The sequence below is a fragment of the Elephantulus edwardii genome, unplaced genomic scaffold, assembly GCF_000299155.1.
Source record: "Elephantulus edwardii isolate Elephantulus edwardi_28Jun2011 unplaced genomic scaffold, EleEdw1.0 scaffold00310, whole genome shotgun sequence".
Classification (NCBI taxonomy): domain Eukaryota; kingdom Metazoa; phylum Chordata; class Mammalia; order Macroscelidea; family Macroscelididae; genus Elephantulus; species Elephantulus edwardii.
Window position 1 is genome coordinate 1838405 of NW_006400060.1, and position 13918 is coordinate 1852322.

At 39.3% G+C, this 13918-nt stretch overlaps 2 protein-coding genes and 1 pseudogene across 3 annotated transcripts in view; 2 read left to right on the top strand and 1 right to left on the bottom strand.

Annotated features, from left to right (window-relative positions):
• DRP2 (dystrophin related protein 2) overlaps window positions 1–1731 on the top strand; it is a 98956-nt gene extending 97225 nt beyond the window's left edge. Inside the window, exon 22 of one of the 2 annotated variants that reach the window (XM_006901146.1) lies at window positions 1498–1712. In XM_006901146.1, the coding sequence (XP_006901208.1) occupies window positions 1498–1622 (125 nt within the window). In that variant the 3' untranslated portion in view covers window positions 1623–1712. Of the gene's footprint in view, window positions 1–1497 lie in introns of both variants that reach the window. The other variant, XM_006901145.1, reaches the window with a different exon arrangement.
• A 796-nt stretch (window positions 1732–2527) lies between these two features.
• LOC102859805 lies at window positions 2528–5128 on the top strand (annotated as a pseudogene).
• Window positions 5129–7445: 2317 nt separating this feature from the next.
• Window positions 7446–13918, bottom strand: part of TAF7L (TAF7-like RNA polymerase II, TATA box binding protein (TBP)-associated factor, 50kDa) — a 24871-nt gene continuing 18398 nt past the window's right edge. Inside the window, 8 exon segments of the mRNA XM_006903812.1 lie at window positions 7446–7490; window positions 8710–8769; window positions 11545–11657; window positions 11860–11965; window positions 11967–12083; window positions 12550–12665; window positions 12961–13033; window positions 13184–13186. Coding sequence (XP_006903874.1) covers window positions 7446–7490; window positions 8710–8769; window positions 11545–11657; window positions 11860–11965; window positions 11967–12083; window positions 12550–12665; window positions 12961–13033; window positions 13184–13186 — 633 coding nt within the window.

The window sequence follows — 13918 nt, forward strand, 5'->3', positions numbered from 1 at the left end:
TTTACAATCCCTCCCGCCAGGTCCACTCTACTATGCAGCCTTCGCTCTGGAATCTTGTCATGACAAAAATACCTAATCACATATCCCTTTTAAACACTTTTCTCCCTCATCTGTTTCAATGCAGTATACATTATTGAACCCATCTTTCTCAGTCTCCCACCAACCCCAAGGTCAGTCCTGTTTTGCAACAGTGGCACTATGCAGTATTTGTCCTTTTGTGACTATTTCACTCTGCATCATTTTTGTGACTTTTCGAGAAAGCTTCATACCACCTTCCACAGTGGTTGCACCATTTTACACTCCCACCAACAGTGAATCAGGGTTCCAGTTTCTCCACAACCTCGCCAGCCTTTGTTGCTTGCTGTTCTGTTAAATTTTGCTATTCTGACTGGGGTGAAGATGATATCTCATAGTTGTTTTGATATGAATGAATCTTGATTGCATTTTTTATCTGTTTCAGACCATAGAAGTTGGTATAAATCTTTAATTTCTTCATCTTTGGCATTAGTTCTTCTTCATTAAATTTTAATAATAATCCTATTAACTGGCCCTCGTTACAGGTGAATGGATATTATCACTGACAGCATTGTACATTGAAGTGCTCTTTTTGATGATGAATGTGCAATTTTTTTTAATCCCAGCAAAGTAGACCACATGATCATGTGATTCAAAATGGTCAACACCAGTGCATTTTATTTCACTAATACCTAAGTTACCTACAATCAGGCATTCCATTTCTTTTCTGACAACTTCTTTCTTAAACTTATAATTTAGACATTCTTGTAATTTATGAATGTTTGCAGCTATTTATTCTCATTTTGAGTCATCCATATCAGCAAATGAAGGTCCAGAAAGCTTTATTCCATCCATACTCTTTCCCAGTCACATTTTGAGTGACTTCCCACCTGAGGGGCTCATATTCTGGCACTATCGGATAACATTCTGATTTTTAAGGGTTTTGCTGGCACGTTTTTTTAGAAGTAGTTTTCCAGGTCCTGCTTCTTAACCTGTGTTAGTCTGAAAACCCAAATCTGTCCACCATAGGTCACCTTGACGGTATTTAAATACAAGTGTAATAGTTTCCAACATAACCACAACGCACAAGTCACCGTAGTAAAATAAAATGATAAGTGATGTTTGTTTATTCTACAAATGTTTATTGAACAATTCCTATGTATTAAGCATTGTGGTGAGAATATACAAATACTGTTGATTCGCTTTTTTACTAGCAGCATTCTACCTGAGTCGATTGGCCTAATAAGAATCGTTGGTGACCTAGTGGATACACAGTTGTGCTGTTAACCCAAAGATTATGCCTCTCTGATGGTTCAAATCCACCCACCAGTGGCTCCACAAGAGAAAAAGGGAAATATCTTCTCGTGCAATTTACAGCCTCTGAAAACCTATCAGAGAGTCAGCTATGAGTTGATTCCAACTCGACAGCAATGAATTTGAGTTTGCATTCTCTTCTCTAAACACTTTTCTTTTTCTGTTCAGATGACGTGAGGTCAAAGAGCCAAGATGTTAGCCTGTGCTTGGAGGACATTATGGAGAAGCTCCGCCATGCCTTTCCCAGTGTGCGAAGCTCTGATGTGACTGCCAACACCCTACTGGCCTCTTGATGGAACTAAATCCCCACTCTATAGTATTTCGCTCTATCCTATTTTGGTCAATGCCCTCCCTCAGACTTCACACAACCTTTCCAGTTCCCAGACATCCCACTTTCTTCAAAAATAGTTATATGGGCTTCAAGCAGCAGCAGGGATCTGAAGATATATGAGGTGTGTGTAGGAGTTCTGGGAAAGGAGGATATTATTCCTCTGACTCTAGACATATGTCTTTATCCTCAAATTTGAGACTAATCCATTAGGTATATTTCTGTTGAAGCCCAGCCAAATGGTACTTAGAGGTCATTAAGATAGGGAGTAAAAAAGTTCTCTTGTGAAGTTAAGCAGTGTCCATTGATCCCTTTCCCTTCTCCATGGAATTACAGAGATAGATACACAATAATTCCAGTATACTGAATCAAAAAGGGATATCCCTGCTCTTTAGCTCAATTCAAAGGAAAAAATAGTATCATTGAAGTACTCTTCTAAGTGTCCCAGAAAAATCCTAGGCTCTCTTTCATTTCAGCTCCAGGACATATCTCTCTGTAGCCCTTTCAATGTTACCTAGGTCTTGTTTCCTCCTCTAACATCTTTAGTTCCCTTTGCCTCAGTGACTTTAAGACCTTCCTCAAGGGAGAAACAATAAGGGAGAAACAATTCATTGCACTTCCACTTTACATTTGTAAACATTACTGAAATGTTTATGGGCTTAGTTTATTCCCCCCAATCTTTAATGATCTGGGGAGCCCCCTGCCCCCCCCCGAGGGAGCAGCTGAAGTTTTTCTAGGAACCTAGCTGAAGCCACCCTCTGTTCTTCTGAGTCTTCTATCACAGAACTGGGTAGGAAAACTGATAGCTTGCTCAAGAAGGGGTCCTTGCTCTCCCTGCCCTAGGTGAAAAAAAGGAAGTCACCCTCTAGCATGGAGGAGTGTGACTACCCAATTCCTTTGCAGACTGTGGCCCATATTTCCCTTAACCTGAATCAAGTGAGGTGGCTGATTGCCACCCGCCCCCTCCCACTCCAACCCACTCCAGCTGATCATATGGTGTTAAGGCAATCAGCCATCCTGAGTATCAGCCCCTTCCAAGGAGTCATTGGTCACAAATCAGGATGCTGGCCACTTCCCTGAGATATCCAAACAAGAAGGCCTTCCTTTGAATAAAACTGTTTTTTCTAACTCTGGTAGGTAAACCTTTCTGCAAACTGAACTAACTGTTCTTTGACAATATATACTATAATCTCTTTATCCAAAAATTGTTCAAAGTAGATGGGGAAGAAAGGTAAGAACTTTGAACAGACTCAGAGCCCACTTAAGTGGCTTTGTATCAAAAGGCGCTTTATAACCCAGAGCCCTGCAATGGACTTAATTTGCCTAGGTTAATATACATATATATATATTCTATGTTTCTACTTTGCAACAATATTCTCCTGGCCTCATTCACACATTAAATTCTAGTACCTCTTGAAGTATTGATATTCTGCTTTGCTCTTTGTTAGTCTCAGCCTCTGGTTGGACAGGTAGATATATCTTGGGAAACTCCATTCAGTAATATTCTTCTAGTTTGTATCTCTCCATGGTGTTTGAGGTGAGCTATTCTAAGACCAAAGTAACAAGCCTATGGCCACATACCAGGAACCTAGCAGGAAAGTTTGTTTTTCTCTTTACTCTTTTCCAAGTCTTATTCCCTTGAGACCTGGACCTTGGCTATCTTTTCCTGGACTTCCCTGAACAATGATTCTGATGTCAAAATAGATCACACCAAAACTCTGCCCACTCCATGCAGAATAGAATGGACAAGTACTGCCAATTTTAGCCTTTGCCAGGCTAAAATAGAGTACTACATTATTTAGCCTATTCTAAAGTCTGCCTCGGAGCCTTAAAGTAAGCAGAGGCACCAAGGTCAGGAGAATGTTAAATGAGTGGGGTGTTATATTATAATGAAATAATGGACCACTAGTTAGAATACTTGACAACCTAGACTTGTCTGCTCCTTGGGAGGTCCAGAGGTCTAGAATTGTCTCCTCCTAGATTGCCATTAAGCAATAAGTCCAGGGTAGCAGACTTTCTATCACATCATCTGCTGGAGCTCACGAGATCTCTTGATGACCTCTTGATGAGTCTTAGTATCTAGATGCATGGCAAGCAGGTGATAGGGAGGCATGGAAAAACAGCCAGAGCATCATACAGGGTGGAATATGTTTGTTAGGCCTATAATGTGATCAGGAGTGGGACAGGGGACATTTGCTGAAGGATAGAGGGCTCCAGAACTTTGAAGCATGTACCTACCCAATCCTCAGAAAGGCAGACAAGAAGATTCTTGTCCCAGGAAAGTCCTAGAAAATATTTTCCAAATCCCGCATTCAACCCCAGAGATTTTGGGCAGCTGGCAACTGAAGTGGGCCAAGCACGGTAGAAAAGATGTCGATTTTGTGCTGTGGGTGGACTGAAAACGATGTAGGATTTGTGCTGTAGGTATACTGAAAAAGTAGGTTGAATTTTTACTAAAGAGACCACCAAGACTTTATGGCCCTATGTCTACTTTAATACTTGGGCTGAGTATATTGCTCCGTGGTTCAGTGATTGCAGGCAAATAGATTTTCAGGCACTGTAAATCCAAATTTGAATTGGATTTACTAAAGTGTGTTGTATGTTGTTAAGCATCTGTTGTGTATTCTATCTCCTTTAGGTGTTGTATGTGATGCTATGTAGTTCATTGCCCTGTACTAGAAGAATGGTGGTAGGGGATTCTGGGTAGGGTAGCCTAAGGGATTGTAGGATTAGTATATGTGATCAAGAATGTGAATGTTTGCTTGGGTTGTTGGCAAATAATACCAGTGAACAGTTATGACTGACAGATGATTTAGACTTGGTTGACTCTAATAGGAATAAAAAAAAAATAATTATGAGGGTGGGCCTGTTCCCGGCTAGTGCAGCATGGAATCATGTTGACTGTGAAAATGACAGGAAAAGCTGACAGACTAGAGTAGTAGTACATCAGGCTGTGCTATTGTTCCCTAAGAAAGATCCTATTTAAGAACACATGTGCCATTTCCTCAGAATGAGGAGATTGAAATCAAAGCTTCTAGCTCTCAAGTGCCCATTTCTTTCAAGATTCAAAGTTCAGCCGGGCGTGGTGGCGCGCGCCTGTAGTCCCAGCTACTCGGGAGGCTGAGGCTGGAGGATCGCTTTGAGTCCAGGAGTTTTGGGCTGTAGTGCGCTATGCCGATCGGGTGTCCGCACTAAGTTCGGCATCAATATGGTGACCTCCCGGGAGCGGGGGACCACCAGGTTGCCTAAGGAGGGGTGAACCGGCCCAGGTCGGAAACGGAGCAGGTCAAAACCCCCGTGCTGATCAGTAGTGGGATCGCGCCTGTGAATAGCCACTGCACTCCAGCCTGGGCAATATAGCGAGACCCTGTCTCTAAAAAAAAAAAAAAAAAAAAAAAAAAAAAAAAAAAAGATTCAAACTTCAAAAATACTTTCTTCCAGAAAAATCTCTTTGAATTTCTGGTCCTTTGAGGACTGGACTGACAGGCCACAGTTTAAAAAAAAAGATCCTGGAGCTAGGCAGAGGCAAATTCTGGGAGATATTTTCCATCTAAATTCAGTTTTTTTAAAATTCCTGGGGTGCTTGTGGCATGTTCTTGGGGCTTGGGCTCTGTATAAAGCTATAGTTGATTACATTCTTCGAACTCAAATTCTCAATGGCAGAGACATGGCCTCTGGGACCATTTTCTCACCCCAGAATACCATCAGATTTTCCTTGGTATAGGTAACATATAACCAAAAAGTAGCTGCCTTAAGAAGTCTGGGAGAGAAACTGGGGGCCCTGCTCTAAGGCTGTAGAGAGTTTTGCATCTCCACTGGACAGCTTTATCTTTGGGCCTTCTGGCCAAAATACAGCCCTGGAAACAAAGTATTTCAGTTACTTTCTACTCTTTTCATACCAGTTATATAAGAGAAGAAAAAGCTCAAGGTCAGGGCCCAATTCCCAGCCTCCACTTCCTCCCACAGGAAAGGACTTGCTGAATGTCCCTGCTGACTCCAGGACAGTATTGAGGCCAGCCTAAAACCTGCTATGCTGCTTGCTGGTGGCCAGAACTGGACATAAGAATAAGAGTTGGGGAAGGGACTCAGGGGAGATGGTAAGGGTGGCAAGCAAGTCTAGGACAGTTTGGGACAAAGGGAAGGGGCTGGGAGCAAACTGATTAACTTTGATTGCCACTCACAGTGGTGCTTTCTCCCTTCCCCTTTAATTCTGCTTTGAAAAGAATAAATTTGTATTTGTTTACTTCAGTTCCTCTGGTTACACTCTTTGACTCTGATATCCCACTTCCTTCCTTTACTTGGGAGTGTGAAGAGAGGGTAGCTGAGGCCAATACCTAAGGGATCAGATAAGGTCAATGCCTAAGGGACAATAATGGCGCTCCCACTTGTCCCATCTGCCAATGTTATCTGGATTGGGTGACTTTCAAGGCCCTGTACCAATTAGCTAGTTACCCCCTCATGGAATGAACCTTGTGCGGTAAAGTATGCTTTTGTCAATCTAAGGAATTTCTCACCAATCTGAAGCAATATGAGAAAAATGAAAATAATGAAGTAAATTTTTCCTTAAAGTTACATTATTCAATATAAAAGTCTATCCTTTATTCTGAGAGTATGGATGTGAGTGAGTGTGTGTGTGTGTGTGTGTGTGTGTGTGAGAGAGAGAGAGAGAGAAAGAATATGTCCTTACGAATTGATAGTGATAATTTGTAATGCTATTCTCTGGCTAAAACAAAGACCTGTCAGTTGCTTTTCACTCTTTTCTATCACCAGTTTTTAATTTCTCACCAATCTACAACAGCAGAAATATAGTGCAATGAAAGAAGGATGAGCAATCTTCTCCTGTGATAATAACTGCCTCTGAAAACCTGCCAGAGGGTCAGCTATGGGTTGGTTCCAACTCTACGGTACACAACAAGAAATAGCCTAATAGTAAGAAGCTGCACTGCAGTCCCAAAGGCATCTAATCCACCAGCTGCTCTAAGTAGAAAGGATAGGCATTGTCCTCCCATGTGATTGATTTATTGCCTCTGAAAACATTTCTTAAATGTAGAGTTTATGGTTTGTTGAGTGAATTTCCTTTTATACAGAAGTGCTCTTTTCATGGGGCAGTTAATCAAAGTGACAGCAATCCATTTCAAACAAAGAAAAAATTTATTGTTTATAGGATAAAGACCAGACAATTTAGTAATACAGCTTTTTAAAAAAAAATCATGCAATGTTGTTCATAGGTATCACAGGCATCTGTCTGGTTGTCTCTAAAAACATTTCTGATGGCAGTCAGGGTGTGAAAGCTCAGAAGGATAAAACCACTCAGAATTAATCTCTGCTCTACCTCACTGCTCCCTTACCTGGCTAATAACAATCAACCACACTCACAAAATCACGGTCACAAGAAATCATCCCTAGGTCCTAGTTCTTAGTACAAATTACTTGCTTTTTTTTCTATGCTAGAGAAATACTTAGATAGGAAAGAGAAAAGCTAAAACATATTCAAATTAGCTGTGAGGCCTCTATGTAAGACTCTTGGTCTTTGGAAAGCTTGGCTTAATCTTCTACTGACAAGATGGAAGAAAAACAACGAAAGAAATTTTCAAATTGATAAAAAGAAGAAAAATCTCATGGCTGAGTTGTGACTTAATATCTACTATATTTTATGTTCTATACTCGTCTACACGGACTACAAACTATGGATATATTAGCAAGTTAGCAAGAAGGTTCAGAGGAACAGACACAATTTTAGTCAGTCCGGACAGCAAGTTCAGGGTTTGCTTCCTGGTCTGTGTTCTCCTCATTTGTCGAACACAAATTTCAGTTGTTCCTGAAGAAAAATGAGCTGTAAGGAAGATGCAGACAAACAGAAAAATTCATATACAATCTTGAGTTCTATCACCTGGAAGAGAGTTTACTTATAGGAAACAACAACAAATAATCATCAGTTGGCAGTTATAAGGTCTCTTAGTCTTAAAATGTTCCAAAGAGCATTACTATGACAATGATGTTGTCCTTTCTTATGACAAACTTACAAAAGGAGTTTTGTGTCCCATATGTTCAACCACAATTGAAAGGATTGAGAAATTGTGGTACATTCACACAATGGAATACTATGCAGCACTCAAGAGTAATCGTCTCAAAAATTACTACATAACTTGGGAGCAACTGGATAACATTATGCTGAGTGAACTCAGTCTCATAAGGACAAACACTACATAAGACCATTATTGTAAAAATAGAAGGATAACCAATAAAATGTGCACAGGGATTCAAGGGGGGAAGGCGTGGGAGTGAGCAGATTGGTGGGGATGGGCAGGGGGAAAAATCATAGGATTGCATAATTCGGAGGGTAGTAAAGGAAATGGGAAAGATTCATCAGGTATCTTAAAAGAGGGGAAAATAGGGGTAATGGTGGACATTACCAATGGTGGGGGGGGGAAATGGGTAATGGGCATTGAGTTTATAAAACACAATATATGGGAATGATTCTATGAAACACAATGTGAATGAAGGAAAGCTTGAAACACAATGTATATGAATTTTGCATGCAAACCAATACAAAATTACTTTTTTTTAAAAAAAGATGCTCATTAACAAATTTTTTTCTTTTTAAAAAAGGAGGTTTGTGTTTCTAGGAAGAGGGTACAGAGAACTCAGCTTATTGTAGGGGCAAAGGAGATAATGGGCTTACTGTAGCCATATTCTAAGAATTAGAAGATGAGTCTCTTGGGATAGCCTTTTTGCCCCACTGAACACAGTGGAGCTCACACTAAGTTTTGGTGTCACTCCTTCTGACAGTGTCACCCTGTGAAATCTATATGCTACCTCCCTCTCAGCAGGCCAACAATTAACCTTTGCATCACATATTGAGCATTCAATATTTGTTGGATGAGTGAATTTTCACAAAATCTTCTTTCATCTTGTTACTCCATTTAAAAGATTTGACCACTACTATCCCTACCCAATTCTGTAAGAAGTATATCTAGAAATTAACTGGGGATAGTATGGGAGGTTCTTTCTATCAAATATTCTCTGCTTGATTTTAAAACATACTTCTTTACCTGCTCATATCTTTGACTTTCTTCTATTTTAAGATTCTCTAGGACACACTGCAAACTGTTCTGGAAAACAAATTGTATAAATGATGACTACTGAGTCAGAGAGAGAGAGAGAGAACTTTGCAAATTATTTACTACAAAAATATAGTCAAGTTATAAAAAAAGATAACTCCTTTCTAAAGAAATATTTGGAGTATAAAAACTATACCCCTAAATACAACTCCATCTTATTTTATTTAAAAGCACTTACAATGTTTTCATTGACCCTAAAACAAATGGTTAAAAGGACTTCATGTGAACCTACCAGCTGGGAATAAACATTTGGTAATACCATCTCAGACAAGAATCTCATAATGAAAGTTTACAGAATGCTCCTGGGCCTCCACAAGAAAAAGACTGATAACCCAATTTCAAAATGGTCAAAAGACATGGAAAGAATTTTCACAGAGGAAGATATTAGAATAGCCAGCAGACACATAACAAAATGCTCCAAATCACTGGCAATAAGAGAGATGCAAATCAAAATCACAACGAGATACCATCTCACTCCAGTAGCAATGGCAAAGTTTAACAGGACAGAAAGTAATAAATGTTGGAGAGGATGTGGAGAGATAGGATCTAAGACATTGTTGGTGGGATTGTACAATGGTACTCTGGAGGGCAGTTTGGCACTTCCTCAAAAAGCTGACCATAGATATTCCATATGAGCTAGCTATTCCACTGCCTGGAATATTCCTTGAGAAAATGAGAACTGAGGCACAAAGACTTGTACACCAATGTTCACAGCAGTGTTATTCACCATCACAAGAGCATGAAAATGACTCAGATGTCCAACCACAATCAAATGGATTAAGAAAGTATGGTACATTCATACAATGGAATACTACATAGCATGCAGGAGCAATGATTTTGCAAATTTTTACCTAACTTGGGAGGGACTTGAGAGTATTATGCTGAGTCAACTAACTCAGTCTCACAAGGATAAATATTGTATAAAACTATTATTGTAGAATGAGTATGAAGATCCAAGAGGGGGTGAAAGAAGAAAGATGAATACATGCGGGGGGGGGGGCGGGGTGGAGGATTAATCATGTGGTTGTACAATTTGATGGGGAGGTTAGGGAAACTGGAAGAATCTGGTCTGAAAAACAATGTATTGAAATTTTGTAAATAAACTAGTATAAATTTTTAAAAAGAGATAATTAGAAACTGGGGACTAAAAGGACTTTACGTAACATTTTCCTTGCTTAGGTTTTCTTTAGTTGAGGTTTTTAAACATTCATGTATAAAAATAAAGCCAAGCTATTTATTCTTGTTCAAAATTGTATTATAGTTAAGCGGGGAAACAACAGCCCTTTTAACAAAGGTAACAAAATTGAAAAAAAAAACATCTGCAGAAAACTCAAACAAGACCCCACCTCACACCATACACAAAAACCAACTAAAAGTGGATCAAGGACCTAGGAGTAAAACCAAGGAATATAAACTTCATTAGAGAAAAGCTTGGAATAACTCTAGAAGCACTAATCCACAACATAAACAGTCTTCCAAGCATCCTGAAAAACCACGAGGAGAGGATAAAATAGATGAATGGGACCTTCTAAGAATCAAATCCCTACGTACATTCAAAAACTTCTCCAACAGGGTAAAAAGAGAAGCCACAGACAGAGAAAAAAAAATATTTGGTAATGACATGTCTGATAAGGGACTTATATCTAGAATTTATAAAATACTTGAGCACCACAACAAGATAAAGGTAAACAACCCAAATGAAAAATGGGCATAGGATATGAACAGACACTTCACCAAAGATGACATTCAGATGGCAAACAAGCACATGAAGAAATGTTCAAAATCCCTACCTCTAAGAGAGATGCAAATCAAAAAAACTATGAGGTATAATCTCACCCCAGTGAGAACAGCAAAATTCAACAGAGCAGCAAACAACAAATGCTCGCTAGGTTGTGGAGAAACCGGAACCCTTATTTACTGTCAGTGGGAGTGTAAAATGGTGCAACCACTGTGGAAGGCAGTATGGAGCATTCTCAAAAAGTCAGAAATTTTACCCACAAATTCCACTACTGGGTGTATACCCCAAAGACACCATAACTGCCACCCAAGCAGATACATGCACATCCATGTTCATTGTGGCTTTGTCCACAATAGCAAAGAGTTGGAAACAACCTAAGCGCCCATCAACAAAAGAGTGGAGAAGCTCCTGTATATTCACACAATGGAATACTATGCTGCATTGAAAAATAAGGAACTCATGCAATATTATTCAAAATGGGTGACCCTGGAGGACATGATGCTGAGTGAAGTATCTCAGTCACAAAAGGACAAATACTGCATGGTGCCACTGTTGTAAAACAGGACAGACCTCGGGATTGGGGGGAGAGTGAAAAAGATGGGATAAATAATGTATACTGCATTGAAGCAGATGAGGGAGAAAACTGTTTAAGAGGGATATGTGATTAGGTATTTTTGTCATGACAGGAGTCCAGAGCGAAGGCTGCATAGTGGAGTGGACCTGGGGGGAGGGATTGTAAAACAATGAAAGAATCTTTCTTCTACTTTTCCAAGAGGGTAGTGTACTGGGGAGGAGGGATGGGAGGGGAGAAAAGTACAACAATGAATGACTGGAAATAAAAAAATTAATTGTAAAAAAGATTATCAAAATTACTCATGTAAAAGGAAACAAGGTTTACTTCTACTGGGGGGAAATGTCTCTAAGAGGTTGTTTACATTCATGAATGAACAAGACATGAGTGGGACAAAAATATCTTACTTTGAAAGTAAGATATCAGAGTTTCTCTGTATGAGTCAATAAGAACTAACCTTGAGAGTCAAGTTCTCCACTCTCTGGATAAGATCCTCTTGTCTTTTTGCTTTTCCCTGAATCTTTCCAAGCTTCTTCTCCACATAATAAATCTGCTTCTGAATTTCCATGGCTAACAGAGATAGAAACTTTTGGTATCTAAATACAACCTAAATAAGAGACTTAGACCCAAATCAACTAAAACTCCACCACACATATGAACAATAACTTCTCAAACTTAACCCTGTATATAATGCATGTTGAGAGTTAACCTTTAGAAGTGCCACCCACCTGCCCATCTCTTTGTTGTTTCTTTTTTTTTTTCTCTGACATACCTTGTGAACTGATTCCTTCCTCTGCCTCATACTGGCCTAATTCAGTGAACCTGGCTTGTAGCTACCATTCCAGATCCTCTTCAAAGTCTTCTTCATCTTCCTCCTCCTCCTTCCCTTTCTTCCTCCTCTTGCACATCCTTCTCATCATCTTCTTCCTCCTTGTTCTCATCTTCCTCCTCATTCTCCTTCCTCTTCATCTTTATCCTTATTGTAGTCTTCTCTCCCTATTTAACATCTTCAAACTTCTCAGAGTAATATTATTCATCAAAATCATCACTGTTCTGTTAGAATCGGTGAACACCTCCCAAAGAATATCATTGTATTGGTTTTAAGTAAGAGGAAGGTGGAAATCTCTGAAGCTTTTAAAATGCTTCCCATTCCCACTATAATTATATTCCTTACCATCAGATTTACTAGGCAGTCAATTAATTTTAGAACTATTTTTTTTTCTTGTAGGAAGGTTATTTCCTTCACAAAATAAGGACAGGGAATACGAAACATTCTAATATTCTCTGCATGTATTTAAATACTACAAATTGATGTGAGATTAGAACACTCATCTAAAAAGCTCTGAGTGCAGAAAGATGAAAACCCTCCTATTTTTTTGTGTTACTTGCCTGTGAGTCCATGCATAAGGAGAATGATCTTATGCATAGTCAGAGCGTTCTTGCTCTGAAGAGCCTGCTTTACTTTTTTACCTGATGAAAAATGATTCTGCTTGTGGGCAATCATTTCTGGGGAAAACTCAAAGTCTGAAATGTAGCCTTGGCTTTCTTTGGCATCATCTTCATCAACGACTTCCCATCCTGAAAGGAGGGTGAATTAAAGGAAATGCAGAAGAAAAGATGACAGTCGAAAGGGAAGAGACATTTTAGTCCAACTCAATGCCATTTCACTTGGATTCTTGCTTTGGGGAAATGCCTCATGTTGAACTGTTCAACTAAATGAATTCACAGTGTGAATTTACTGTCCATAGCTAGCAAGTTATATTTCTATAAGCTTAAGATGGATACATCAAAATGGCATGTAAATATCAAAAGTGAGGGCTGGTCAGAAAATGCATACAAACTGGGCCAGAAAATAAATGGCACAAAAGGATACGAGCACTAACAGCTTCAGCATCTGAACACAGCAGTCTCTTCACTTCCTTTTCCACATCTGGAGAGTCAATGTACTAAAGAAAATGAAGGGGGAAGTCAGTAATATCATGGCTTACTGGTAAGGAATTACACTGCCAATCTAAAGGCAAGGTTCGAATCCATGACCTGCTCTGCAAGAGAAAGATGGGCTCTCTCCTCCTGAGTGATTTACTACCTCTGAAAACTTTCTGGAGGGGTCATCTAGGGGTCAATTCTGACTGGTACACAATCATAGCAAAAAATCACAAAGAATGATTATTAGTTATTTCACTAATAACTTCATTTCCCCACAACTGTATATATTATTAGAAATATTCCTACAAAAACTAGGTCTTAGCTTCATATTCTTCCTTGAATCCCATTTTAGACAATTATTTCCACAGGAACCAATACATTATGCTATGAATAGAAATTAAGACTTTCAGGGAAAATAAGTAATAGCAAACAACTTCTGATAAAAGTTAACACCACAAAACAACTATGAGATATCATCTCACCCCAGTCAGAATAGCAAAATTTAACAGAACAACAAATGCTGGCGCGGTTGTGGAGAAACTGGAACCCTTATTCACTGTTGGTGGGAGTGTAAAATGGTGCAACCACTATGGAAGGCTGTAAGGAGCGTTCTCAAAAAGTTGCAAATAGAGATACCATTTGACCCAGCAATTCCACTACTGGGAATATACCCTAAAGGTCAATAACTACCACCCAAGCAGATATATGCACACCCATGTTTATTGTGGCTTTGTTCACAATAGCAAGGAGTTGAAAACAACCTAAGTGCTCATCAACAAAGGAATGGATAGAGAAGCTCTGGTATACTCACACAATGGAATACTATGCTGCATTGAAAAACAAGGAACTCATGCAATATTATTCAAAATGGGTGACCCTGGAGGACATGATGCTGAGTGAAGTAT